This window comes from Siphateles boraxobius, unplaced genomic scaffold (assembly GCF_051911475.1).
Source record: "Siphateles boraxobius isolate OS27281-9 unplaced genomic scaffold, OSU_SipBor_1 32, whole genome shotgun sequence".
Classification (NCBI taxonomy): Eukaryota; Metazoa; Chordata; class Actinopteri; order Cypriniformes; family Leuciscidae; genus Siphateles; species Siphateles boraxobius.
The window spans coordinates 3,301,504-3,329,490 of record NW_027508942.1 but is presented as its reverse complement, the minus strand read 5'-3'; the positions used below and the strand labels follow the sequence as shown (position 1 = coordinate 3,329,490).

At 39.5% G+C, this 27,987-nt stretch overlaps 1 protein-coding gene and 1 long non-coding RNA gene across 7 annotated transcripts; both read left to right on the top strand.

The window, feature by feature from the left end:
• The first annotated feature begins 446 nt into the window (after positions 1-446).
• rasgrp4 (RAS guanyl releasing protein 4) lies at positions 447-27,909 on the top strand. Of its 6 annotated transcripts, none has more exons than XM_077194574.1 (17): positions 447-1,005; positions 10,486-10,649; positions 12,641-12,746; positions 12,960-13,022; positions 13,123-13,254; positions 13,590-13,731; positions 13,981-14,154; positions 15,790-15,906; positions 18,543-18,818; positions 19,194-19,274; positions 20,601-20,705; positions 20,879-20,988; positions 21,440-21,581; positions 21,671-21,707; positions 21,783-21,920; positions 26,516-26,712; positions 26,862-27,909. In XM_077194574.1, the coding sequence occupies exons 1-17, from the start codon at positions 983-985 to the stop codon at positions 26,970-26,972; spliced, it is 2,118 nt and encodes a 705-aa protein (XP_077050689.1). In that variant the 5' UTR covers positions 447-982; the 3' UTR covers positions 26,973-27,909. The 6 variants fall into 6 exon arrangements, with proteins under 6 accessions (XP_077050689.1, XP_077050695.1, XP_077050691.1 ...); XM_077194580.1 differs by having other exon boundaries at positions 451-1,005; positions 27,097-27,909; XM_077194576.1 differs by having other exon boundaries at positions 495-1,005; positions 10,489-10,649.
• Positions 2,323-2,422, top strand: LOC143700860 (uncharacterized). Its single transcript, XR_013189658.1, has 2 exons — positions 2,323-2,359; positions 2,390-2,422. It is a non-coding gene; the product is annotated as an uncharacterized LOC143700860 (long non-coding RNA).
• Positions 27,910-27,987: the final 78 nt, after the last annotated feature.

Below are 27,987 nucleotides of genomic sequence, written 5' to 3'. Positions count from 1 at the left end.
TATTCTCTCCCTTCACACTAACCCAACCCATCACAGAAAACGTTCTGCATTTTCAAAAAAACTTCACTATGATTTATAAGCTGTTTTCCTCATGGATACCAAGAAATGTGCCCACAAGGTCAGACATTTCAGATATTGCCATCTTTGTGGGGACATTTTGTCCTGATAATGTAAGGATTACCAGGCCAGACACACACACACACACACACATGCACACAGTCACACGCACACACTCACACGCACACACTCACACGCACGCACTCACACGCACACGAGAAGCTAATGAGAGCAAACTCTGGACTGAGTTCTCATTCTGATTTGGCTCCTGTCTGTTTTCAATCGGCCTTTCAATGATTTTTAATTTGTATCACTCACTCTCACACTCTTTCCAAAGAGCTCAATCCCTCCCTCTTCGTTCTCACTCACTTTTCCCCCCTCCCTCTGTCACACATGCACACAGATGACAGTTCCCCTATCTCTCAGAGCCAGTGCCTGTATTTTAAATAGGGACTTGTTTGTATTGAATGCAGTTTGCTGTTTGTTGTGATTATGCTCATTTCGACAACCTTTTTTTGGGGGGGGGGGTCTACGGTTTCAGTTTTTTTATTTCTAATGTGGTATCGTTGAATAGGGCTTTGCTGAACTTTCTTTTATTTATTGCTTTGGTAACTCTTTGCTCTGTGGTTGACGTTCTCTGGTGATATTCAGAGAAACACAAAAGAGGGGGAGTGTGTGAGAGTGAGTGAGTGAGTGAGTGAAGGAGAGAGAGAGAGAACACTCAGAGCCGCAACAGCTGGTTTTTTTTCCAGGTTTGAAGTTTTGACAGCCGTGACAGAACAGCCACTGTTCGTCCCAGCCTGTAAGAGGTCAGTTAGTACCTCTGGCTGGAGGAGAGCGAGTGCAAGGTGCCCGATGGGACAAGTAAGGGTTTAAGCAGCCCGGAGGGACACCAACAGGACACCGGTGGACAGGATTCGGCACCATGAATCGCAAGGAGTCAAAAAGGTACCGAATTTCTGACTTTCAATTGCGTTCTGACTGTCCTTTGACAGGCGGCTGTTCTCTTTAGAAATGATTTGATGACACCTCAACGCAAAGCTCTGCTTTAGCTCTTCGTGTCACTGGGTTTAACGTGCACTTGAGGCTTGATAAGTCTGTTAGTGCCTCATTTTGCAGCGCATTGCAAAGTGATCACTGTGGTTATCTGACAAAGCTGTGGTTTCTCCTCATGTTCTTCAGAACATTGTGTTTAGGTTTCAGTTCTCTGTGAGAAAGACAGGCTAGTCACTTTCAAAACGGTTTAAAATGCACATTCATCATTCAGATGCTCTCTTTGGGACATTTGCAAGATTGTATAGATTCACTCATGTATGCTGTGAAGAAGCAGTGGTGCTTGTCTCTGATCTTTAAGAGGGGATTTTGCACTAGGGAGATAAATTGCTTTTGACCTAGTTATACTCCTGTGACCGGTTGTGGATAGAGGTATGTTCGTTCGTTGTGTTTACAGTACATAAGAGGCATTAGCAGGGATATACAGTTGGTGTTGTGAAGAAACATTGCTATTGTCCACTCATTTAATACCTAATCAGTAAGTTAACTAATGCAACAAACGGAGTCAGATTTTAAAAGAGTGTCAGTGTACATAAAAGTTCTGCCTGGGTAAAATGACTAGTATAACTGGATAAATGTCATAAAGCAAATTGAGAATGGCAGAATCGATATTTCTGACTAGGAGCTTTTGGGGGCGTCAGTTTTGTGCATGTTATCTCAGAGGTCTTATCTGATTGCTTGGAAATGACAGACATAGCAGTGGCTACAGTGATGCTATCAGCATGAGTCTCATTACAGCAAGTTTATGCAAGCATGTACTATTTAATATTTAATGGTTAATATGTCATATTTAATATTTCAATAAAAAATAATACTTAATATTAAATATACATATAATATACATAAATATATATATGGGTAAATAATAGCCTATATATAATACATTTATTGTAAATTATATGTGTATATATATATATATATATATATATATTCAATGTGTATCAATATATATGAATATATATATTCACTGTATATCAAATATCACTATTTGTCAAATATAAATGTTTTTTGTCACATCTGAGATCTTAATATTAAATATTTGAAATAAATTTGAAAGTTATATATATATATATATATATATATATATAACTGATAAATGAAAGCCATTATAACAAATAAATATAATATACAAAATAAATGTAAAAGAATATGCATATATATATAATTTTATATATATTTTATATATAATTTTATATATATTTGTCAAATGAAAAAAAAATTACAGGTACATGAATCAGAGATGGAGAGGGTAGAGAGAGAAAGAGAGAGAGAGAGAGAGAAAGAGAGAGAGAGAGAGAGAGAGAGAGAGAGAGGGAGTGGGCTACAAACAAGACCTTCAAAGTGCTCTGGCATCAATTAATCAATTAACGAAAGAAAGGGAAGAATTTGCATGTTCCCTGACTCTTTGTGTGTGTGTGTGCGCGACTGTGCATGTGTGTGCGTGTGTGTGCGCGCACGTGTGTGTGTGTGTGTGTGTGTGTGGAGGGACTCGGAGAGGGTTGGGGGTAGGGTAATGGAGCTGGAGATGCAGCCAGGAACTGGGAGTAAAACACTGGCTACTGTGGCAGGGAAGGGGTAGGGGGAGGTTGGGGGGATTTCCAAAGAGAAAGGAGAAGTTGTTTTCTGAATGACATGAATAGAGCAATGGGTGCAGGAGGAGAGGAAGAGAAAGTGAGCGAGTAGGTGCTATGCATCGCTGAAACATTAAATACACTGTATGATTGCAAATGCTTCATTGGATTATGATACTGAACTCCAGGGTGTCATGTGCAAACAAACCAAACGTACTCAAAAAGAAGTTCACCGAGCTAAAAACAGCACACTGGTTCTATAGGGGTCAGCATATTTAATTATAATAATTGATCATTTTTCACATTAATATTTGTAATAAAATGAAGCAAGACTGAGTGAAGGTGAAATATACAGTACCATTAGATCAACAGAAGTTCAATTATTTATCCAAACTTAAGTTGCGTTCACATTTACTGTTGCTTGTGAATTTTCACGAGTGAAATCCAGTCATTTCAATAGGAATCCATGCTTTCTGGCAGAGAAAGTGTAAAGAGTACCTGAAGTATGGTAAAAGTATGGTACCATACTTCAGTAAAAGTACAGATACCTTACAGTGAAAACGACTCCATCACAAGTTCCAAGTAACCAACTTCAATCCCATTAGAGGTAAAGTCTTAAGAGTATCTGATTTTAACAGTAAGCCTACTTAAGTATTTTAATCGTATTGAACTGCTCAAAGAGGCACTAGTCCTCGACACCTAAGAGACATGCGAAGAAACAGTTGATTTGGAAGAAGAGCAAGCACTCGGGTAGTCAAATGCTTGCTTTCTGGAGTTTCATGTGAGGATGAAAACTTTTCCACACCGATTTCGCTCAAGTTGGTCACGCAAATTGTCCGTGCTGACCACCAGAAATCTGCTTGTCTTGAAAGTTCTGACTTGTGTGTGAGAAGTGCTTCATACATCACATATGCTATTAACAATGGACCTTTTTTTGCCCTTCGAAATTTCGCGAGACAAGGATAGCTGAAGGTCAGTGGACGTGCTGAAAGGTACACAATGCTACCTCACACACTAAAGTCCGGGACACACGTCGCCCGTCGGGCAACTTCAGGCCGCTTTTGAGCATCGGTCGGCTACGTCGGTCGGACATTAAAGTTCATTAAAGTTTCATTAACACCGTCTGGTTTTTATGGGCCGATTCAGCATGTTGAATCGGCATTGGTGAGAGAGAGAACTCTGATTGGCTTAGCGAGCGAGTATACGAGAATTAAAGAGAAAGTGATGAAAGTGAGCAGTTGAAGTCAAGACGGTACAGACAGACGGCTGTTATAATATTACATCATCTTACCTGAGCATTCGAATGCACAAATATTTCCATAATAACATGATCTGACTGCATCAGCGTGATTGATATTTGAAATGGTAAGCAAACACTGCTTTGTTTACGGGGTGTATATATGCAGTCCTAGTTTTGGTTTCCCTTTTTGAATGATGAAGATAGACTATTGATACCTGCTGATATAGACTGATATTTACTTCCACGAAGGCACAGAACACACATGCTAGTTGACAGTCGCCTTTAGTCCTTTTGGTGTGTCCAAGCGCAGCTTTCTGGCCGAGACGTGGCGACGAGAGGCGACAACAACACAGTCAGCTTTCGTCGCCGCTAACAGTTAGTTCTTTGACGTTGGCTTGTTGTAAGTGAGATGAGCATTTTATTCTAGCTTCATGCATTCTTTTTTTATTAACACTTGAATGAGGGTAAGTTTCATTAAAAAAAGCAGCATTTTTGGAAAAAAGCTGAGAAGATTGTGTTTTTGTCAAAGACTACGTCTGGATGGGATTCAGAACTATGATCAAAACACAGATAGAGTCAATGGAGTCCATCAACACGCTCAAAGCTTCACAGTCGTTTCCTCTTCCTGGTCAACATTTCATTCAGTAATGTTAAGCAGTTTATATGCTGTTTAATGTTTGATGATTGCGTTATTTTGCAAGTGTATAAGAAATGCTTTTATCTCTCGTTTCTGCTACTTCTTCTCTTGTGTTTTGATCCGGAGATTTAGTACTCTATCGGAAGATATGAAATAGCGCCCACTACCATATAACAATAAAACACGGATTGCTGGAAATTACCATCAATGGTGGGGAAGCGTTGTCATAAATAACAGAAAATTCTGTCAATGGCGGGGAAAGAGTTAAAAAGCAATATAAGATAAAATTCGCAATTCTTCAGGCTTTCTTTTAAGTTTAGATTTTGACTTCACTTTTCATTTTTTACAATAACACCAAATATTGATACAACACTGTATAACCAGATTCCAGGTGATTCCACACTGCATACATTTGCATAGACTTGTTTACAAATTAATTTACATTAACCAAGTGCATTTTCCCTCATTTGTGTACTGTATGTGTGAGTCTGTATCTATATGTATGTGTGTAGGTCTGCAGAGTGTGTATTGTGTATTGTCATCAACCGTAGAGCAGGTTGATGCAAATAAGCACGCGAGAGAGGTGAAAATGTGATGGGGAATTTGCATTATGCAGTCACGTCTAATATCTGGCCTGTCAGAAATAGAAGGAAATATGAGGTGTATTTTAAGAAGGTATAAATAGGAAGGCCAAAATGTCTTCCTGGTCTACAAACTTTAACCGAAGTGAATCTATGCTCTTGGCTTGAGTGTGTATTCGTGTAGCCCTGATCTCACTGGTTAGACTTGGTTTGCTTAATGAGATGAGAAGGTCAGTGTGTGTGTGTGTGTGTGTTTGTGTGTGTGTGTGTGTGTGTGTGTGTGTGTGTGTGTGTGTGTGTGTGTGTGTGTGTGTGTGTGTGTGTGTGTGTGTGTGTGTGTGTGTGTGTGTGTGTGTGTGTGTGTGTGCAGAGAGAATTGAAAACTAGTGTGCTGAACTGGACATTGGTTCAGGAGGATGGGAGAGAGAGCGTTTGGGAGGAGTTTGGACGTTCTAAGAACTCATCGCTACTTCTCTGCAGTCACGACCAGCTTCCTGTTCGTGACACTACTGTCACAGACCACAGTGATTCTTGCTGATGCTGTCAGAGACACAAATCAATGTCCAAGTCCAAGGAGGACATATTACTAACTTACACAGCCAGCAGCAGATGTGAATTTTACAGACTGCTAGACTGATGTACAATGTTGTTGTTTTCTTTGTGTGACTGATAAAAGAGAGAATAAAAAAGAAAGACAGAGATGCTTATCTACACTCTCTAACTGTCTCTCTTCCTGTGACATTGACGGCCTGAATAATGGCATCTACTGTATAGGGCTGCAGATATCAACACACAACCTTACATATACTGTAAACATCAACTTACTTGATCTACCGGTAGGGCTTGCAGAGCGCGAACAGTCACACATGTACACAGGATCCCGGGTACATAAAAAAAAACATGTGTTAGAGTAGATATAAATAATATTTAATTTAGCACCTGTAGTAAACATACTTGCAGGTTTTCATCTGAACAATTTAAAGGTGCTCTAAGCGATGTCACGCGTTTTTTATGCCAAAACCTTTTTTTGTCACATATAGCAAACATCTCCTCACTATCCGCTAGCTGCCTGTCCCCTGAACACACTGTAAAAAAACGCAGTCTCTGCAGACACCCCAGGCTCCACAAACAGCAACAAAAACAAACTGGGCTAACCCGCACCACGAAACATAAACTGTTCCAGCCAATAACCGACGAGAAGGATTTGGAGGCGGGGGGTGGGGTTTGGGGGGTTAGTGCGCGGATGAGGAGGAGGGAGGGTCTAGCTAGCCCCAAGGGGGTAATCCATCAGCCGGAAACTGAAGCCTCACGGGGGCCGCCATTGTTGCCATCACCTGCCGTTAGCATTCCATTGAATCCCATTCATTTTGGCGTCACTTTGACAGCGAATAACTTTACATCTGAGGCGTCCAAAGACTTCATTTGTCCATTATTTATTTTTAAAGAGACACGACAATGTATAAAAGCCTCTATTACTTTGTATCTTACATTATGGCCCCGTAGAAGCCGTTTTTGTAAAAATAGGCTAACGATTGCGTCATAACCACGCGACTTTCTGTCGCACAGTAGAGAAATTACTGTATAGACAGGAGGAGAAGCTTGCAGGCAATCTTTTACTGTCTGTGAGGCAATCGGGGGGACAATGGCACATAAAGTGTAAGGGAAAAGCCCATAGATAGAGAGTCCATAAAAGCAACGGGACAAAATATTTCAACAATGTTTTTGAGGAATTGGGTGATTCAGATTTGTTTTGGCACAGCTACTAGAAGATTTACAACTGTCAGACTGTCGTCTAGCTCAGTTTGGGCCTGCGCAGTCGCTTAGCCATCAGGAAGTGAGTGCTCTAATCGGGCTTCAGTTTTCTCCGTTGAAATCAAGGAGGTCTCTGTGTCCTTTTCTTTTACTGCCTATGGCTAGCCCCCGTTTTGTTTGACAATACTTCGAACGTCAACAAGAAGTGACGTCACCCAACATCGCTTAGAGCACCTTTAAGCCACTAGATATTTATATTATATAAAGAGTGTTGCTTGCTCTGTGTAAAACTTACTGCAAAGGTGCTAGGGTGGTTTCTAGGGCTGGCTGGGTAAAAAAAATATTGATTTCTCGATTTTAATCGATTCTCTTTTTGAAGAACTGATATCAATTCCCCTCTGAGCCCTTTTTCTTCAGGAAAATCAATGTAATATATTTTTGCTCGAAAATATTTTTTTGATTATATATAACATATATATAACATTATATATAACATTTTAATAAACACTTTTTTCCATTAAAATTAAATTGGGAATTTTTATTTTTTTAAAATACATTAACATATCCTAATCATGATTTGTGTGTGTGTGTGTGTGTGTGTGTGTGTGTGTGTGTGTGTGTGTGTGTGTGTGTGTGTGTGTGTGTGTGTGTGTGTGTGTGTGTGTGTGTGTGTGTGTGTGTGTGTGTGTGTGTGTGTGTGTTCACGTAATACTGCCACAAGTCATCAAGTGTCAGACCATTTATAAAGCAAAAATTACAAAAATTTAAAAAGTAAATTAATTTACTGACCAAAGAGGCCTAGAGGGTTCAATCCCAAAAAAGTCGATCTTCCAGTCTGTTTTCCGTTGCTGAATAAGCAACTTTAACACGCCTCGCCTCCCATCCATTAAATCGCAATAAGCTTGGTTCTTTATTACTTCTGATATGAAACAACATCTCAGCTTTCAAATTCTGTCAAATCTATTTATGAAATTCAAACAATACCGTTTTGGCGCTCTTTGTGGCGCAACATCATATGGCGCCTTAACGAAACGCACGTGAATCTCTTCCGCGCTTTATTGCTACTAGTTATACAGCATGGAATAAACATGATTTAGAAGGTATGTTGAAAGATACATTACATCTTACTGAAATCCGTATAATGTCTCATAAGTGCTCAATCAGTGTTTCATTCACGGAATGACATTAATAAAACTGCTTACGTAATATAATGGCATGTAGGCCTAATGTTACATCCCATAGACTGTAAAAAGTTACATCCTCAGAAAAGCCATTCAATGTCCAAAAACTTGTTATACCACTAAAAAAATGAACTTAGACTGGAGCATTTGGATAAATATATGCACTATATTGCATAGGCTATTCAATGTATTTTCTTTATCATGTTCTTCAGGTTTGCCATCTTTACCTGATAAGCCCCAATTAATCGATATAGAATCAATTTGAATTAAATCGCAAGCTTGTGAATTGAATTGAATCGAATCGTGAAATTTGTATCAATGTCCATCCCCTATTCATTCTCTTGGTCTTCTTTAGGTTAGAGTGTACTGGCAGGTTGTTAGGGCGTTTCTAAGTGGTTGCTAAGATATTTATTAGTGGTTGCTAGGGAATTTCTGGATGGCTGCTAAGTTGTTCTGGGTTGTTACAAGGGTGTTTCCAAGTGGTTTCTAATGTGTTCTGTATAGTTGCTCGGACATTTCTAAGTGGTTTCTAAGTGCTTGATTTAAGTGTTTGGCTGGTTGCAAGACTATTTATAAGTGGTTGCTTGTTTGGTTGCTAGGGCATTTCCAAGTGTTTGCTTAAGTGTTTGGTGTGGTTGCTAGGGTGTTTCTAAGTAAGTATTGGGGTGTTCTGTCTGGTTGCTAGGTTATTTATATGTGGTTTCTAAGGTGTTCTGGATAGATTTAAAGTTTATATTCTTTTATACAAGGCCATGGTGTGGCGTACCAATTTTCTATTGGTCACAATAGAACGTAATATAAATTCGAACTTTGGGGCGCAGCGAAATACGAAACTTCTTTGTTTGAACTAGGCCTAGTGTTTCCTGTACACCACATTTGCATCCAAACGCATGGAAGTCAATGGTTGCTAGGGCTGTTTTAAGTGGTTGCTAAGGAGTTCTGGATGGTTGCTAGGGAGTTTCTAAGTGGTTTCTAGGTGTTTGCTTATTGGCCCAAGTCAAAAGAAAGACATGCCTCGAGTCTCTATGATTTTCTCACCATTTAATATAACTCAGTTCTCTTCTACAATGTTTGTCGTCTATGACATTTTTTTAAGGTACGCCATGTGAAACTATCAGACCTATGAGAAAAGAAACAGGATATTAGAATAAACAAACAAACAATTTAAAGTGAGAGTTCACAGAAAAATTAAAATGATCCCATAATTTACTCACCCTTTAGCCATCCTAGGTGTAGCTACTTTCTTCTTTTAGCCAAACACATTCTGAGTTATATTAAAAAAATATCCTGGCTCTTCCAAGCTTTATAATGGGAGTGAATGGTAAAAAAATTTTTAAGCCCAAAAAAGTGCATCCATCCTTCATAAAAGTAATCCATGAGGCTACAAGGGGTTGATAAATGCCTTCTGAAGAGAAGCAACGTGTTTTTGTAAAAAAAAAAAAAAACATATTTATTACTTCATAAACTATAATCGCTGGCTTCCATACCTAATGGCCGTACGCGAGTCTAGTTCAGGCGTAACCATTCACTCCCATTATAAAGCTTGGAAGAGCCAGGATATTTTTTAATATAACTCTGTGTTTTGCTGAAAGAAGAAAGTCATAAGGCTACACCTAGGATGGTTTGAGGGTAAGAAAAGTATGGGATAATTAACATTTTTGTGTGAACTATCCCTTTAAGCCCAAAGCATACTTCATCAGTCCACATTCCACGACGGTCCGCCCACTGTCCGTGTGACGTAATTTCCATCATCAGTTGGGTGACATCCGAACATGGCCCAATTTTTTTGACTGCACAGACTGTCTGCGTACAACAGCGCAAGTGCGAATGATTTGAGGGCTTGAAAACAAAGTCCACACAAAGTGTGTTTTCCACGCTCATGGCCTAAGGAGTATACTTTGAAAGGCTCACGAGACGGAGCAGAATGCAGAAAATTAAGTATAACAGGGCCTTTAGGTGGCTGTACAGTATCTTTAGGTGTATGTGCCAATACCTAAGAGGTAGTCTAAGCAAAACAGAACACTTAACACAACTTTTCTCATGACCAGATCACATATAACCAATGACACAGCCATTATCAAAAAGCCCCATCAACACTGCTGTGGTTTTCAATGCAACATTAGGGAACCACAAATGAAGTTTTCAACATCAACATCATTTCATAATATTTAACAAAAGATCTAAATGCTGCTTAGCCTGGCAAAGACAAGTGACCGATGTGATAATGTGAAACTTCTGTGGTTTGATGGGCAGCTAAAATTATGTCTGTTCTGTAAACTGTTGCTATATATACTATGTTTAGTTTATTTGTGTTTGGGAATTTTGAATAATGCTTGTGTACGTGTCCCATTTGTACTGTTGATCAGCATTGGTTGTTTGAATATACCTTTTTTTTTGTATCACTTGTTTACAGCAGCAGGAAATCCTGTGCTGTGATAAAGACCAGAAGACCAGTACAGAGGAGAATGACTTGCCCGAGTCCTCATGAGATCAGCCGGGTTCTTCAGAGTCCACCGGCTCACTCTTTCCGCTCTGCCAGCCTGGACGAACTCATCCTCCGCTGCCTCCACTGCTTCGGTCAGTGTTTAACTCACCCGTATCTGTCTGTCAGTGTCAGCCTCACCCTACATGACAGCCATTTGCATTCAACAGGTTGCTTGTCCTGATGTTTTCATGACCAAATGATGACTTCCGAGTAGTTAAAGTAGTTACATCCAGGGCTTCACATTAACACCCGGGTTGAAATTTATACATACATTTTTCAATTGTACTCTTTTAAAAAGGCATTTGAAATAATAAACTAAGTGAAATGTACTGTTGTCCAAAATATCGATTTTTTAATGCATATCGATACTGAAATATCTGAAACGCTTCCAATACTCATTTCCCATGGAATACACGATTCCAGCTGCGCTTTCTTGCTCTCTCATCTCTCCGATTTTGTGCTCATACCCAAGTGTGCACTCATAAAGCCGCCTCTCAGTACTAAATGAGTTATTTTTCGCTGCTTATTGCGCTTAAACAGTCAAATACACATAAAATAATGTCAAAATGAGTTTTCACGTAAACAGCTAGTTATGTTTTGAGTGAACGTAAAAAGTTGAGGAAAAAACGTATGAGTAACACTATAATAGATCCGTGCGTCATGTATTAAAGTGACAGCAGCCTAATATACCCGCTGACAAATTATGAGATAATATTAAAAATGTCTATATGGCAGTTTTCCCCCATGGTATCTATGTCAAAATTGTGACCAGTAAAAATGCTGAGTGGCTAGTAACCACTAGCCACAATGGCTGGTGAGAAAAAAAGTTAATGTCAAGTCACTTGTCAGAACAGAAAGTCATATATCTCCCACTTTTCTGGGATTTTCACCCCTGTCTCCGGCCTCATGTGCCCATCATTCCCAGTATCCTGTGCCAGCCAGATTATGTAAGTCTGCCGAGTAGTTTGAGGGACAGCGGGACCGCTGCTCTTGTCAAAGAGAGAGGGATAGAGAGAGAAAGAGAAACAGAGGGAAATCTTTTGGTATACTAGCATTCAAGGCCTGGGAATGTGTTTGTCCCTCTATGCTAATGAGACAAAGCCTGATTGTGCGCCTCAGTTTCGCAGGCCTGCCCTCTCTCTTGCTCTCTATCTTTAGATGTCTCTCCCCCTCAGTTGTTTTTTTTGTCATCCCCCTTTTTATAATACAATTTGCATTTTTTTTCTTACCCTACGTATTAAACTAGGGATCCATTATATATTTGTACCATATCTGTTATTGATCAATATTTGAGATTTTTAAATTCATCAGTATTGGTTGATACTAAATATTTCATGTTTATTTCCCAGTTTTTTACCTTTAGATAACCTTTTCCGTCATCTAATTCTCACTTTAAAGTTGATAATTAAAAATAATTATAATTTAATTACACTGTTAAATGTAATCATTAGCAAACCTCAAAATGAATATTCATCTTCACACTGTACATTAAAGTACAATTCACCCAGTGAAAGGCAAAGTTCTTTTTCGTTCGTTGCTTAAAAGTAAATAGAAGTTGGAAATACCTTTGCAGCGATATACTGTACTATAAACGAACATCCACACTACTGACAGCGACGTTCATATGAATATATAAAAATGTGCTGAACGCTTTCCTCTCAATAACAAAATAAACACACAACAAAAACAACAGCGGTGAGAAAACAGAAGTTAAGAAAGCATCTGATGATAGCGATGTGAGGCTATAGTTTGAATTAATAACATTATAAGCTATCATTTAATGTGTCATTGAACAGAAGAGAGGCTCTCGCGTAAACATCACATGCTATTGATTTTCCCGGCAAAAACATCAAAATCAGGCATATTGAGAAGAAGACTTTTATAAGATGTGCGATTTTCAGATGGTAGATAATAAAATCAATTATTATGGTAATTGAATTATTGAATAAAATCAATTATAATTATTATTATCATATTGAAGGCGAAATCCATGCCATGTATAGAGAGGACAATATAGACTTGGAGGTGGACTCAATGCCCTGGAAACCATCTTGTATCTAATTCTAAACATTTTGTTTTGTAGACTCGGAAGGGAAACTGACCAGAGGGACGCAGCTTGTCCATATGACCCTGATGATGCATAACTGGGTTGTACCATCACACATCTTCGCCCATAAGCTGCTTTCTCTATATCCTCCTTCAAGCACCACTGCCATTATTTTACCTCGTCCATCATTCATAGAATAGTCTTGGTTTCAGTCACAGCCTCACATTGCTCTTAATCCCACTGACAAAGAAACAAGAGCTGCCCGTTTAGCTTGTTTATAGAGGGCGGATTATTTTCAGTGAGTGTAAGTGTTTGTTTCTCGTTTTTCTGTTCTTCCTCCTTGACTTGTTATAACATATAAGGATTGTCCTACAGAGAAAAGGGGACAGAGGCGCCCACAAATCTGCCACTTCATCAGGTTGGTGGATCCACAACATTCACGCGTGCACCTAAAAATCACTTAATGAATGAAAGGATTCATTGGATTCGTTGTCCTCCGCTTCTTCTGTCTGTCTCAGGCAGTGGATGAATCAGTTCAGGCTGATGTTTGAGGTGGACCCTCTGTTAGAAGAAGCAATGGGAGATCTCTGGGCTCTGGTCAGGGATGAAGGAACCGATTCACACTATCAGCTCTTCAATACACCTTACATGTGAGTGTTTTTAAATTCCAGATTCAAGTAACTTTATTGGCATGCCAGAAAATCTTTTGGTCTTTGACAAGAGCGTTAGTAACCTTATATCTGTTTTTTTGTTATTTAAAAAAAACTTTTGATAGTTTTGATTTGTTTAGACACCACATAATTCAATTTGTGTAATTTTATAGTATTGCTAACTGTACTATAATGCTGAAAAAAATAGTTTCGGAACAGTATGAGTAATTTGTTTCAGTATAAGTCTTTGTTTCTGACTACATTCTTGTCTTCACCAGTCTGATTTGTGACGATCTATTTGGTTTCTGTCTGTCCATCACTATGTCTGAAACCAGTAATCCTCCAGTGAATGTTTCCCAGACTCCCTCTCCCTCTGTGAAGAAAAGGAAGGTTTCGCTGCTGTTTGACCACATGGAACCAGATGAGATGGCCGAACACCTCAGCTACTTGGAGTTCAAAAACTTCTGCAACGTCTCAGTAAGTCACCCTGAAAACTTATGACAGTATCTAGTGCAAGCTGAGTTTATGTGACAGTCTAACCTCAGTATAATGCTGAAGTGACGGCCCAGACTTACGCTGACTAATAAAGCAACCATAATCACACCCATTGCACTCATACCAGGACATGTTAGATCATATCAGAGGATCGTTATGTCTTGTCGATCACATTCGTGAGTGCTCGTCACACCTGGATTCAGCTGTGACTGTTGTTGTGTGTCACTCTAGTTCCTGGACTACCGCAGTTACGTGGTTCATGGCTCAGTGAGGGATAATCCGGCGCTCGAGCGCTCTGTCATGCTCTGCAACGGAGTTTCCCAGTGGGTCCAGCTCATGATCCTCAACAGACACACCCCGCAGCAGCGAGCAGAGGTCTTCACCAAGTTCATTCATGTAGCACAGGTAATTACATACACACACACACATTCAGTCGAGCGCAACTGTGGGCTTCCAGAAATACAAGTAACATTCATTTTCTCCTGAGAAATTGAATTTTAGCAATGAAATATAAACACTTCAAGACACCTACAATAGGATCAGAGGTTGTTAAATGATGGTATATGAATTTTTTTTTTTAAAGTGAGTGCACTAGCCAAATTCTCAATAAAGATCTACACTACCCATAATCCTGGAGAGGAAGTGATACGATGTGGCAACAAAGATCTGATTACTTTGATATATATTTAAATAATTAATATGAATTATTAACTATTTATATATATATGTGTGCTGTCCAATTGATTAATCACATCTAAACATAACAGTTTGTGTTTATATAATACATTGTGTGTATATATATATATTTTAGATTTATATATATGCACGTGTATATATATACACACACACACACACACATATATTTATATATATATACACACATATACATGCATACATATAGGTGTGTGTGTGTATATATATATATATATATATATTATAAACACAAATTTTATGTTAGATGCTATTCATCGATTTAACACCACTAATATAGATACAGTATACAGTGACATTTTGTAATAAATATCTGTAGTCTATGCTTACAATTAATTACCTATAATTAATAGTTTAAATAATCAGCATATCAGTAAAATCAGTATATAATCAATAATTGCTGTTTTGATACATCCAAGCCAGTGCTTCATGGAAATTTGTAGTTCATTCATACATACGCACTTTTACTTCTTTTGTATATTTTTTTATCTGCTTCTAATCAAAGTTTGTACTGTTGTGATTCTTTTGGGTTTAAACTTTTTATTGAAGAATGTTTTAAAACAATACTCTTTGGAGAAAATGAATTGGATAAATACACCTGGAAACCAATTTTGTGAGCACTGAGCAGTCACTGTTGTGGATCTGAAAATGAAAGAATTGTACATGTTGAAATATGTATGTTTCAGTAGTCTAGAACAGTATGTCTGTAACTTTCCATCAAGACAATGACGTAAAATGTACTGAAGAGAACATGACAAAACATGTGGTTTATCTCCGTCCCTGCGGCAATTCATTTTTTAGGTTGCCTGTCCTATCTGTCCGTGAGAAGTCTGATTCATCGTAAAACATTTTACAACATGACACCGAAGACATGACATTTTTTTGATTACAAAATTTAAAACCATGTAAATTCATCATATATCGGTCAGTTGATCAGGGACACCTATCAGGATAAGCCTATAAGACAGCTCACTTTGAGGATGCCTGAGCATTTCATGTATTGGTTCAGAGGAAACGATTACATCACATGTGCTTTGTGTGCTGGCCTGTATTTAACCACACAAGCATAAATCTACGTACAAGACAACCCAAAGAAAACACCTAGAAAACATCCAAATGCGTCAAATGATGTGTCAGTGGAGTGAAGTGTGCCACTCAAGAATAATGTTCCTGTATTGGGAAATGATTCGGGAGAACTGTTGCATAACTGTCGCTTTCAAGTGCTTTTTTACAGGAAAGAGGATGTAAGCAGCATGGTGTTGCCATGCATCGAGAGAATGTAATGTACGATTCACTGCATTTTTCTCATCTGTACCCCTGTTTGAGCAGAAGCTGAGAGCTCTACAAAACTTCAATACTCTGATGGCGGTGATAGGAGGCCTGTGTCATAGTTCCATCTCTCGTCTTAAAGATACAGCCAGCCTGCTGTCCTCTGATGTCACAAAGGTCAGTCTGTCTGACCCCTAGGTTTGCTAGCCACATCCTCTTTGCTCACACGGAACTATTATTACAAGGGCTTAAAAAATTGCCTGATTTTAAGTCATTGTCGATCTTTCAGCTATTGATCTAGAAACAGCTGCATCTTTAGCGCAGTTCACAATGTCTACAACACAGTGACCATAAGTCAATCATTTTCATTGTTTTCAGTGTTTAGTATTAGTTCAGTTGTATGCAATTCTAGTGGAGACAAATCCACTGAAATCTAGGTTTCCCTCCAAATTCAGTGCAAAAATGATTGCAGATTCTATGTGGGCCCATCTTAATGAAGGATTTGGGCTCCTTACGTAAATGTTTTAGTTGTTGTCCTATTTTGGAAGGACAATTGAAATAACAATCTTGGTGTTTTGCCCTTGTGTAAGGTACAGGACAGCGTAGGTTGTTTTATGTGTAAATACATTTATAATGTTACAAAAGATTTCTATTTCAAATAAATACTGTTCTTTTGAATTTTCTGTTCATCAAAGATTCCTGAATCATGGTTTAAATTAAATTAAAATTTAAAATATAGCAAAATTGTAATAATATTTCACAATATTACTGTTTTTACTACATTTCTGATTGATACAGCTTAAGATACATTAAAAATCTTTTGAAATCCAAATTTTTGACAGGTAGTATACATTATGCTTATATTAATTTATATATCTTGAAATGTTAAAAAATGTATTAGTGTATGTTGAAACTAACAGATTAATGAATTATGTAATTACAAAGGTGCAGTAAGCGATTTCTGAAACACTGTTGAAATTGGATTGGACTGAGCAGCACAACACATTTATACCTAATCAGCAGTGAGGGGCGTGTCCACTCATGATGGGGAGGAGAGAGTTAGCTATTCAGCAGTGAGGGGCGTGTCCACTCATGATGGGGGAGGAGAGAGTTAGCCATTCAGCAGTGAGGGGCGTGTCCACTCATGATGGGGGAGGAGAGAGTAAGCCATTCAGCAGTGAGGGGCGTGTCCTCTCATGATGGGGGAGGAGAGAGTTAGCCATTCAGCAGTGAGGGCGTGTCCTCTCATGATGGGGGAGGAGTTAGCTATTCAGCAGTGAGGGGCGTGTCCACTCATGATGGGGGAGGAGAGAGTTAGCCATTCAGCAGTGAGGGGCGTGTCCACTCATGATGGGGGAGGAGAGAGTAAGCCATTCAGCAGTGAGGGGCGTGTCCTCTCATGATGGGGGAGGAGAGAGTTAGCCATTCAGCAGTGAGGGCGTGTCCTCTCATGATTGGGGAGGAGAGAGTTCGCCATTCAGCAATGAGGGGCGTGTCCTCTCATGATGGGGGAGGAGAGAGTTAGCCATTCAGCAGTGAGGGGCGTGTCCTCTCATGATGGGGGAGGAGAGAGTTAGCCATTCAGCAGTGAGGGGCGTGTCCTCTCATGATGGGGGAGGAGAGAGTTAGCCATTCAGCAGTGTGGGGCGTGTCCACTCATGATGGGGGAGGAGAGAGTTCGCCATTCAGCATTGAGGGGCGTGTCCTCTCATGATGGGGGAGGATCGAGTTAGCCATTCAGCAGTGAGGGGCGTGTCCTCTCATGATGGGGGAGGAGAGAGTTAGCCATTCAGCAGTGAGGGGCGTGTCCTCTCATGATGGGGGAGGAGAGAGTTAGCCATTCAGCAGTGTGGGGCGTGTCCACTCATGATGGGGGAGGAGAGAGTTCGCCATTCAGCAGTGAGGGGCGTGTCCTCTCATGATGGGGGAGGAACGAGTTAGCCATTCAGCAGTGAGGGGCGTGTCCTCTCATGATGGGGGAGGAGAGAGTTAGCCATTCAGCAGTGAGGGGCGTGTCCTCTCATGATGGGGGAGGAGAGAGTTAGCCATTCAGCAGTGAGGGGCGTGTCCTCTCATGATGGGGGAGGAGAGAGTTAGCCATTCAGCAGTGTGGGGCGTGTCCACTCATGATGGGGGAGGAGAGAGTGAGTGAGCAAGAGTTTTGAAGAAAAACTGTAGAAAGAGAGATGGCTGAGAGACATTACAAATACAAAAAAGAAAATCTCAAAGGAAAAAGAAAGATTATGATCAGACAAGAGTTTTAGGACCCATGTTAATATTAGAAAAGCTTTCCAGCGCTGGAGGGACCTAAGCACGAAGGCCTGAGGTTGAGTTGTTTCTGCTCCTTAAATGAGTAACATTGGTTTTGCCACGTTTCACAGAACCAAGATAAGTTATTGTAATGTTAGCACTAGTAACAGGGCAGTTTTGAGTATTATTGTTTGTCTGGAGCTGCTGGAAACTAACAACCAACACTTGCTTGTATATACTCTTGTGTACTCTGTTTATTTTTTGTTCTTCCTTGTCGTTCGTCATCTTTGCTTTATTTTTTCGAAGCATTATTTTGCTTGGCAGCTATGATAAAGAGTCATCCACTCTTTTATTGTGTGTTCGTGCATTTTGGGGACAAAGCAATGAAGGGAGGGGTGTGTTTGTTTGGGTTGATTTAAAATATCAACAGTGTTTCTCAGAAATCACTTACTGCACCTTTAACTAATGTTAAAAAAACAATCTTTATTGATATTAATAAAAAAAAAAAACGAAATGAGATTAACTTTTCAGAGAGGCTCAATACCTGTTATCCCCCCCTCCAGACTCTCAGTGAGCTCACAGAGCTGCTGTCATCCTACAGCAACTATTCAAACTACAGGCGGGTGTACAGCGAATGCACTGGATTCAAGGTGCCCATCTTGGGTGTTCATCTCAAAGATCTGATCTCGCTCAACGAGGCGTTGCCAGACTACCTTGAGGACGATAAGATCAACTTGGGGAAACTGCAGCATTTATACAGCAACATTAGCGACTTGTTGGCCATCCATGACTGCACCCCACCGTTTGAGGCCAACAAAGACCTGCTGCACCTGCTAACGGTGAGACACAGGGAAAATGGTGGTTTGAAAGTGATTTATTAACAACAAATTCATTTATACTGGAGAGCCTCTCTTCTCGGAAGTGTTTGTTGTGCCTCATGCATGCTGTGGGTTGTAAATACTAAATACCTGACCTGGCCCCACCAGTACATGGAATAATTGTGTCTATTTAGAAGCATGAAAACATGTCTATATTTGATTTCCATAGAGAACCTGCATCTATTTATAAGCCTAAATGAGTATTTTTAACATTTCGCCGGGCAGCCCTCATCTTTGTGGTTATGCTTGGCTGTTTGTGTGTGATACTGAGAGATGTGGATTTCAAACAGTAGGCGTCCTCTCATGTGTAACGGTTCTGCCCCACCTTGCCCACAGCTCTCGCTAGACTTGTGTTACACGGAGGATGAGATATATGAGCTCTCCTACGCAAAGGAACCCAAGAACCCCAAAATTCAGGTGAGGCCCTCAAAATTAACATTGCCTTGCTATCTGGCTGTAGCTCATGCTTAGGATTCAGGATTCAATCAAACACCTAACACAAGATATTAATGTCAACGACATGGTTCTCATTCTTATATATTAATTGATATATTTCTTAAATATTAATTTATTTAAATGTATTAATTTATAGATACACTGATTTGAATACACATCTATTATGAGCAATTTATCTATCTATCGTCTATCCATCCTTCTATCATCCATCTATGTATCTTCTATCCATCCATTCCATCTATCTATTATCCATCCATGTATCTTTTATCTATCTTCTATCCATACATCATTCATCTATCCATCTTTCTATCATCTATCTATCATCCATCCATCCATCCATCCATCCATCCATCTGAATGTCTTGAAAAAAGAAAAACATGTTTGTTTGTTTTTTGCAATTTATACATTAAAATGTTCACAGGTAATTGCACTCCTACTGTCATTGACACCAGTTACTACTAGTTTGCAATCAAGTTTTAATAGCAAAAGTCACAAATGGCATCACAAGTTTTTAAAAAGCTTCTACAAATTCAGTCATTTTGGGTCATTTTCACCTGCTGCTGTTTGCAAAACTCCCAAGAACTTTTAAGATTATTGTGAAAAATGCCATATATGGACAATTATATCATAGAGAATTGGAGGTGTGCTCTTTTGACATGGCCCAGTAAGAAACCAGCAATAACAGTATGAACCACATGGAAAAACACACTGAAAACCACTCAGAACGCTTTAGCAACCACATAGCAACACCCTGGTAACCTCCAACGGTACCATGGCATTATAGCAAGCAAGTATCACTCAGATTTTCTTCAGAAAGTATGAAAATGTAGCTCTCTAACATATCAAAAAGACTTCATACACAAACTTTGACATGCATTACATATTAGACATATTCAACAGGCTGATATTCATGATTTATGCTAGTGTTTTCATATTGTCTGACCTTGTATGTGACCTGTTTATAGACAGGGAGTATCCCGTTCAGATGTGTGGGTACAGGACTCGACGCACTCCTCTTTGTGCAAACACTTCAAAGAAAACCACAAAAAAGACACATTGCTGAAAGATGCGAGATAGTTATCTCCGTCGCTTTCTGTGTGGGTGTTGTTACGCACACGTTTTGTTTGATTATTTCCTATAAAGCCTCTGTCTGTGACAGCATTCGCATTTTACAAATAAAGCAGCTTTGTTTGTTTAACATTTTCCTTATGAGTGATCTTATGAGTGCTGGTGTTATGCGAGTGTCAAAACAAAACTGTCAGGTCTCTAACCACACTCGTTCTGTAGCCCGTAGCTCCGGTGAAGCCTCCAGTGGTTGCAGAGTGGGGTTCGGGACTGACTCCACGCCTGGATCCCGCAACCATCTCCAAACACGTTAAACAGATGGTGGATGTAAGTGAGAAACGTGCTTATTCCCACTCTTATAGGGCCAGTTCCTTACTGTGACTGGTTCCTGGCCGTCCACTCTCACTTCCTTAATAGCATGCAAGACCAAATGTTACCAACAGATTTCAGATGTCAGTCTCTTGCTTTCAAGATTACAATGATTGTGTTGCCCCCTACAGTCCATCATGAAGAACTATGATTTGAACATGGATGGCTACATTTCTCTGGAGGACTTTGAGAAGATTGCTGCAAATTTCCCCTTCTCCTTCTGCACACACGAGAGCGATAGGTACGAGGCCTTTTACACTCTGATAGACGCAACCCCCCAAAAACACACAAGAAGTGAAACTAACACTTTTTTTCGTCCAAAGGTTTTTTTAGTGTTTTAAAAGGGAGTATCTTAAGATCATCACGACTACATATATCAAAAATACAGTAAAAAAATATCCATTTACTATTTCAAACTGTTTATTCCTGTGATGCAAAGCTGGATTTTCAGCATTATTACTCCAGTCTTCAGTGTCACATGATCCTTCAGAAATCATTCTAATATATTTTCATTGATTTGAAAATAGAAATATTTTGTAAAGTTATAAAACTTTATCAATTCGTCTTAATTGCTATTTATATATGCATATATATATATATATATATATATATATAAAGGGATTTTCTCAGGCCCGATTGACTTATGTGTGCAGTTCATTAAATTAATCAAATCTTCGTCCTTTATTTTTCAGAGAAGGAGAGATCAGTAGAGAGGAAATCACTTCATATTTCATACGTGGGATGTCCGTGTGTGCTAAGCTCGGCTTCAACCTCCACAACTTCCACGAGAACACGTTCAAAAGGCCCACATTCTGTGACTCCTGCGGAGGATTTGTGAGTGTTTAAACTGAGGACCATTGCATTTGTGCAGCTCTGACTTGTCTTTGTATCTCATCTAACTTTTTCCCTCTATTCTCCAATAGTTATGGGGAGTCATAAAGCAAGGCTACCACTGCAAAGGTTAGAACATACTAATCAACCAGTTTCCTATAGATTGGCACATCAGCACCATTTTAACCCTGCTCTTTCTTTCAGACTGTGGAGTAAACTGTCATAAGCACTGTAAGGATGTGGTGGGAATGGAGTGTAGGAAGAGGTTCCAGGTGACCAGTAGCTCTTGTCCCAGCACCCCAGGCCCCGTCTCAGGCCACCACACTAAGGGCAACAGCTGGAGTGAGTTTTCTTATGCCAATCATGATACTGTATACAGTAAGTCAGCCGGTCAACATTGCAAAATAACCCCCAACAGGGTGATCATGGCATAGAGGGACTTTGTACTGTCCTGAAGAGGTTTATTTTAAAATAATGACCTTTTTTATTGTACACTATGCCATTTTTGAATGATTATCACATAAATCAGTTAAATGGATATGAAATATTGAATTGAGAATTATATTATTATGCAAGAAGAAAGAGACCATGGTGTGATCATGAAAGTACCATAGCTAAGAGGAAGGAAAACCAACACCCTCAATGCTGTTCATAACTTTTTTAATTGTTTATAACTATTTTTAACAGAATTTTAATTTTGTGTATTTTATGTATTTATAAAATAATAATTGTTATTATTATTTTATTTGTGTAATCTGTTTACGCCCGATCAGATTGTAAAATATTTTACATATTCATACGAATGCCATCATACGAAATCGCAACCTTGTGAATAGAGTTTTCTCATTGGATCGAGCTGGGAAATCAGAATATCTGTGTGTTAATTATATTGTTTGTTAATATATTTTATCAGTCATTTTTTAAAAAGATATTTGATTGCATGTTAACACAGTTGACCAATCAGAATTTAAAGTATTCCAGAACACCTTGTATAAAAGGTGCACTGTGTAATGCTATATCATATACTTAACTATGTTTTCAGTGGTGTATAAAGACATTACATAATGAACCATTATGTTTTTATTACCTTAGAATGAGCAGTTTCTATCTACATACACCGCGGGTTCCCTTACATGTCAAGTCGCCATTTTGCGCATCATGTTTCTACAGTAGCCCTCAACGGACAAACGCGTTTCATCACTATGTTGTTCTTCATGCAAAGAAACTAGCTAAAGTCAGCGAATAAAACACTGACACGATGATCAACGAGTAACAATAATATTCGCAATAACATTTTGTTTTACTGAATAATTAAGTAAACATAATTTCTTAATCTTTGTAAAGAAACCTCATTGCTGAACTGCTACTCTCTGCTGTCTCAGACGACGACATGTTCCTGTCGGCCACCGTAACTTCTTTTGGTTGCAATTCGCAACCCAACTACAAGACACCGAGAAAATCACACACTGCACCTTTAAGCTAATGCAAATTTAAAAACCCTATGAATTAGCTTGATGAACCCAGGCTGAATCTGAAATAGCATAATTCCCTTAAAGGAGAACTCCGGGCAATTTTTAAGTTAATCTTGATCGTTAGACCTTTGTGAGTACTGACTATAGAAAAAAAAACGAACCGGATTGGTGCTTGCTACGCGGAGCTGCGACCGCGAATGCCCAGAGCTCCCACCCAGCTAAAACGGCAGCTATGGGGGCATCGACATAAAGAGCGTTTTTGAGCCTATTAACAGACACAAAATGCAATTAAAATGTCTGTCCAACACGAACAGGGACCCTACATGTGAACAAGATGCGTTTAGCAACTTAGCCATTGTTTCAACTCACCTAAATAGTCTTTTAGACGGCAAGCTGTAGTCTCGCGCTGCAGTCCCGTGCTGTAGCCGGAAAAGGTAAACAATGTCCAGGTGGGAGGAGCGTTGATCATGTGCGACGAGTCTTCGTACATGGAATGGCATTTTTCTTCAAACGGCCCCGCTGTGTTGAGTGTGTGTAGTCATCCTTGTCAAAGTGTTCACTGCAAATGCGGTAATCTTTAGCGCGTAGTACTTCTACGGGAGTTTGCACATCAAGTTGAAATACAACTAGCCACAAACTGCAGAATCTCGAGGTCATGGAAAGGAAGACGATGAAAATTTAAGCTCTTATATTTTCGCATTCGGTTGCCACAATTCGGAAAGGCACAAACACGAACCATTTCTTCTTCACTTGTAAGCAACTCTGATCATAACTCGTCGCACATGATCAACGCTCCTCCCACCTGGACATTGTTTACCTTTTCCGGCTACAGCACGGGACTGCAGCGCGAGACTACAGCTTGCCGTCTAAAAGACTATTTAGGTGAGTTGAAACAATGGCTAAGTTGCTAAACGCATATTGTTCACATGTAGGGTCCCTGTTCATGTTGGACAGACATTTTAATTGCATTTTGTGTCTGTTAATAGGCTCAAAAACGCTCTTTATGTCGATGCCCCCATAGCTGCCGTTTTAGCTGGGTGGGAGCTCTGGGCATTCGCGGTCGCAGCTCCGCGTAGCAAGCACCAATCCGGTTCGTTTTTTTTTTCTATAGTCAGTACTCACAAAGGTCTAACGATCAAGATTAACTTAAAAATTGCCCGGAGTTCTCCTTTAATATTTAATAATAAGTATAGTATGTTAACTATTTAATGGGTATTTTAAGCATATAAAGATGTGGCAAAAATAGTAACAGCGGTATGCTATTTTAAAATTAACCAGGTATTCCCCCCATAATGATGTATTTCCAATTTAAACAGGAAGTTTGGTCGGGACATATATATCGAAGAGCCAGTCCCTTTTATTTTTAAAGTTAGCATGAAATGTAAATTTATTGTGTTTTCTGAAAGCAACGTATTAATCGTATTATGAGTGATTCATCCATGTGTATGTTTTATTTTTAAATGTAATAATATTTTGGTGAAATGACAGACTCCTCTCTGGTGACGTATGTCAATCATCATTTAGCTTAAACCCCGCCCCTTTCTTAAATTCGACCTCAAGCTAACATAGAGATCTGCCTCCATCCAATGAACAACTGATGCACCATTACACTTAACTGTACGTCAATACTTTTGTCACTTTTTTAACAGTCATCACACAGTTCTCCTAACCAACTTCCAGTTAGGTGTTAATTTCACATTCAAAATGCACGAAAGACACTAGCAAAGATTGTCACATGCATCAATGCAACTGCTGTTGTGCTCACTGTGTGAAGCGCTTTGAAAAACGGACCTAAGTATCAAGAAATGTGTCCTAGCGATTGTAAAAAAACAACTAATGGCATAGACATGAACTTTAATTCGCTGCTTGCTGTCAGTTGTAAATACTATTGGGTTGTTATAATTCTAGAAACTGTTTGATAAGACATTTATGTAGTGCAGGATGAGACATCAATATATTCTTGATCTGTTGTCCTGGAAGAGCAAGACTGAAATTGAAATGTGTATATCTGCTAAAAGTGAATTCATGTCAATGTCTATGAATACACTAGCATACAAATAGTTTTAAAGCTAATACACGGATTAAGAGCCACAGAAATGCTTTAAAGGGTAACTAAACCCTAAAACAACTTTTTTTAGTTAATGATCTGCAAGACTGGGGCTTTATTAATGCGGTTCATTGATTTGAGTAAAATTTTTGACATTTGGGTATAAAGTGTTTTAATTTAACGTAAAACGTCTTAAGTCGTGCGTAGCCAGATCTTCAGACTGACGGCAGAAGGTCTGGACTTCATAGCAGCTTTTATTGGCCAAGGACCGTCCAGAGGCCGTCTGACCCATAGATATCCATAATAATGGCTAGATGTCTCGTCCACGCCGCTGGCCAATTGAGGTCGACGTCCGCACCTGGCGGCCATCTTGTCACAGGCAGCTCGCTCACTTGTAACATTGTGTTTTAATGGTGCATGCACTTTTTAAATAACCATAACTTGCTCAATTTTCTACCTATTTTCAAACGGTTTGGTTTGTTATAAACGTCAGAGATGTAGTTATCACACTGCATACTTATGAATAATAAGTGTATAAATAAATAATAATCCAGAATTATAGCCACGTTAATAACGTTTGTAAGAAACCAAACCGTTTGTAAATCCGTCAAGATTTCTACGAGTAAAGACTATTTGTGTTCGTGCGGATCACTCATCTTACATCAGGTACCACAGAGCCCACCAGAAAGCTTGCCTGTGACAAGATGGCCGACGGTGATGACAATAGAGGCTCCGCCGTAAGACATCTAGCCTTTATTGTGGATATCTATGGTCTGACCGACATGTGAAGCAACCAATCAAATCAGTTTGTTCTGTTCCACGTCATGTTTAGGGGCGTGAAAATGTAATATCAATGTCCCTACAATAACAGACCGGTGTGTAAAACGCATTTTAAAAGTCTTTGCCATGAACTTTACATAATTTTGAAAATCCACTGTTTAGTTGACCCTGATAAGCGCTCATTGTCATAGTTGTAAACACAACAGCGTTCTTTTTCCATGAGGGGGTTTGGCATCCCGGCGTATAGGAATAGTTTGGCAAAGAACGCGACACACACGTCTCCTGCTAATCCTGTAGAATTCAACCAATGAGATGACAACGTCAAAAATGCTGGATTGTTTCCAGTTAAGTGTGCCATATGTATCAGACGTTCAGTCAGTGGTTGTGGGCGTGACGTCTAAGGCTGAGGCTAGCTTGTGGTTTGCTGTTGCTGTGATCTCATGTGAAGGACAGGTTGTCCCATCCTTGCGTCACTAAACACGTCATCATCAGAGAAGAGAAGTTACAAGAGTGAAGGGAAGTTAGCTATTTTGCATGGATAAATAATTTAGAATGAACAAAAAATGGTCCATTTTGATTTCATGGTGACTAAGTTGCCAGATGATTTATTGGCTCTGTTTTCCGGCCTTTCAAATCAGGTTCTGAAGAGGAAGCATTTGTCTTTCCTAATGGAAACCGATCCGAAAGCTCCAAGGGCCAAACTTCATCAGACAGCGACGCCGAGGCGGCCACACAATCCGACAGGTCCACTCAGACAGACCCAGGAGTTTGGACGCCGGTGGCCAAACGGAAAGATCATCTTCATTCCCAGAAACAACACCCCCCCCTTGAAAAGGTATTGCCATGAAGCACACGTTTTTTTCCTTGCATTCTTCACAGCAAACAGTGGATGTTTTCAAAATAGGTTGCATAGAGTTAAGTTGGTGAGTGAGACTGGTTAGCATACACATCTTGAGACTAACGTTACCTGCCTTATCATCCCAGAGTGCCACTCTACCAGCAAGGGTGCGAGGTTCATCTGCCCCTAGTTCTCTCCTACAGGAGAAAATGGATGAACTGAAGCTGAACAAAGATAAACGAAAGGAACCAGACTGAAGTAGTCTGTGCAAATGGCCATTTGTTTGTGTGTGGTGGAACTGTTAAATACACTGGACAGAATAGACTGAAGAACATGTCCTCATCTTTCTCGCCAACTGTCTTGTTCTATTGTCTTCAACAGATAGTTCATGACGTTCATTAAATGTGATGAAATTCTACCCGGAAGGGATTTTATTTAAGGAATTACAGATGGTCCGCTTCCTCAGGGCTCTTTGAAACCCTGCCGGTGGATCCGTACAGTAAGAACTCTCTATGCACCAGCGTCAACTGCCAGCGAGGACCGGTTAAATGGACCTCGCATCTCCACAAGTGCTCAAAAGTGGACTGCGACATCATCAACCTCACTACCACTCGTCTTTGTACGAGACCGACGGACTTTCTTGACTTTCGCCACGAAGTGCGAGGTGCTTTCTGCAAGAATCGTTCGATTGAGTACAAACATCTACTGCCTTAATATTCACACTGATGGAAAATGACCAACTGTATTGGACTTGAACAGGAAGAATGTACCTCCTCTGTTAAGGGACGTGATTTCGGTGCTGATATAACACCCAGAATGCATCACTGTGCCTTATGTAATGAACAATTCAGTGAGGAGACGACAAAGGGTATTATATCACTGTTTATATCAGACAATAGTCCTGTCTCAATTCAAAATGATCACAATCTACTTCATTAGTGATCGCGTCCATCTGGCGTATGGAAAAAGAGCGGGAGAGTGACATTAGTGACATCAATTAAAACGAACACTGTGGACCAATTTTGATTGTTTTTCTAACATGTTTTCTGTTAGATCATCTCCAACTTGAATGTCTGTTTTACTAAATCTTGAATTTAGGCTATAGATTTTTATTTATTGAGGAACGATAAATCTTAAGTATTTTCCATAATAAAGCACTGCCTGATGTGATTGAAATAAAAATGACAAAATGACTGAAATGTTGATTTTTTTTGTCCCATACGAATGAACCCTGGTTTCATTAAATTCGACATGTTGTGAGTGTGACAACAC

Bases quoted from the DNA above. Each gene is read 5' to 3' on its own strand.
- rasgrp4 (XM_077194574.1), top strand. From the start codon at position 983: ATGAATCGCAAGGAGTCAAAAAG. The intron at 10,650-12,640 runs GTCAGTGTTTAA...TTTGTTTTGTAG, and splicing joins CCGCTGCCTCCACTGCTTCG to ACTCGGAAGGGAAACTGACC. The intron at 15,907-18,542 runs GTCAGTCTGTCT...CCCCCCCTCCAG, and splicing joins TGTCCTCTGATGTCACAAAG to ACTCTCAGTGAGCTCACAGA.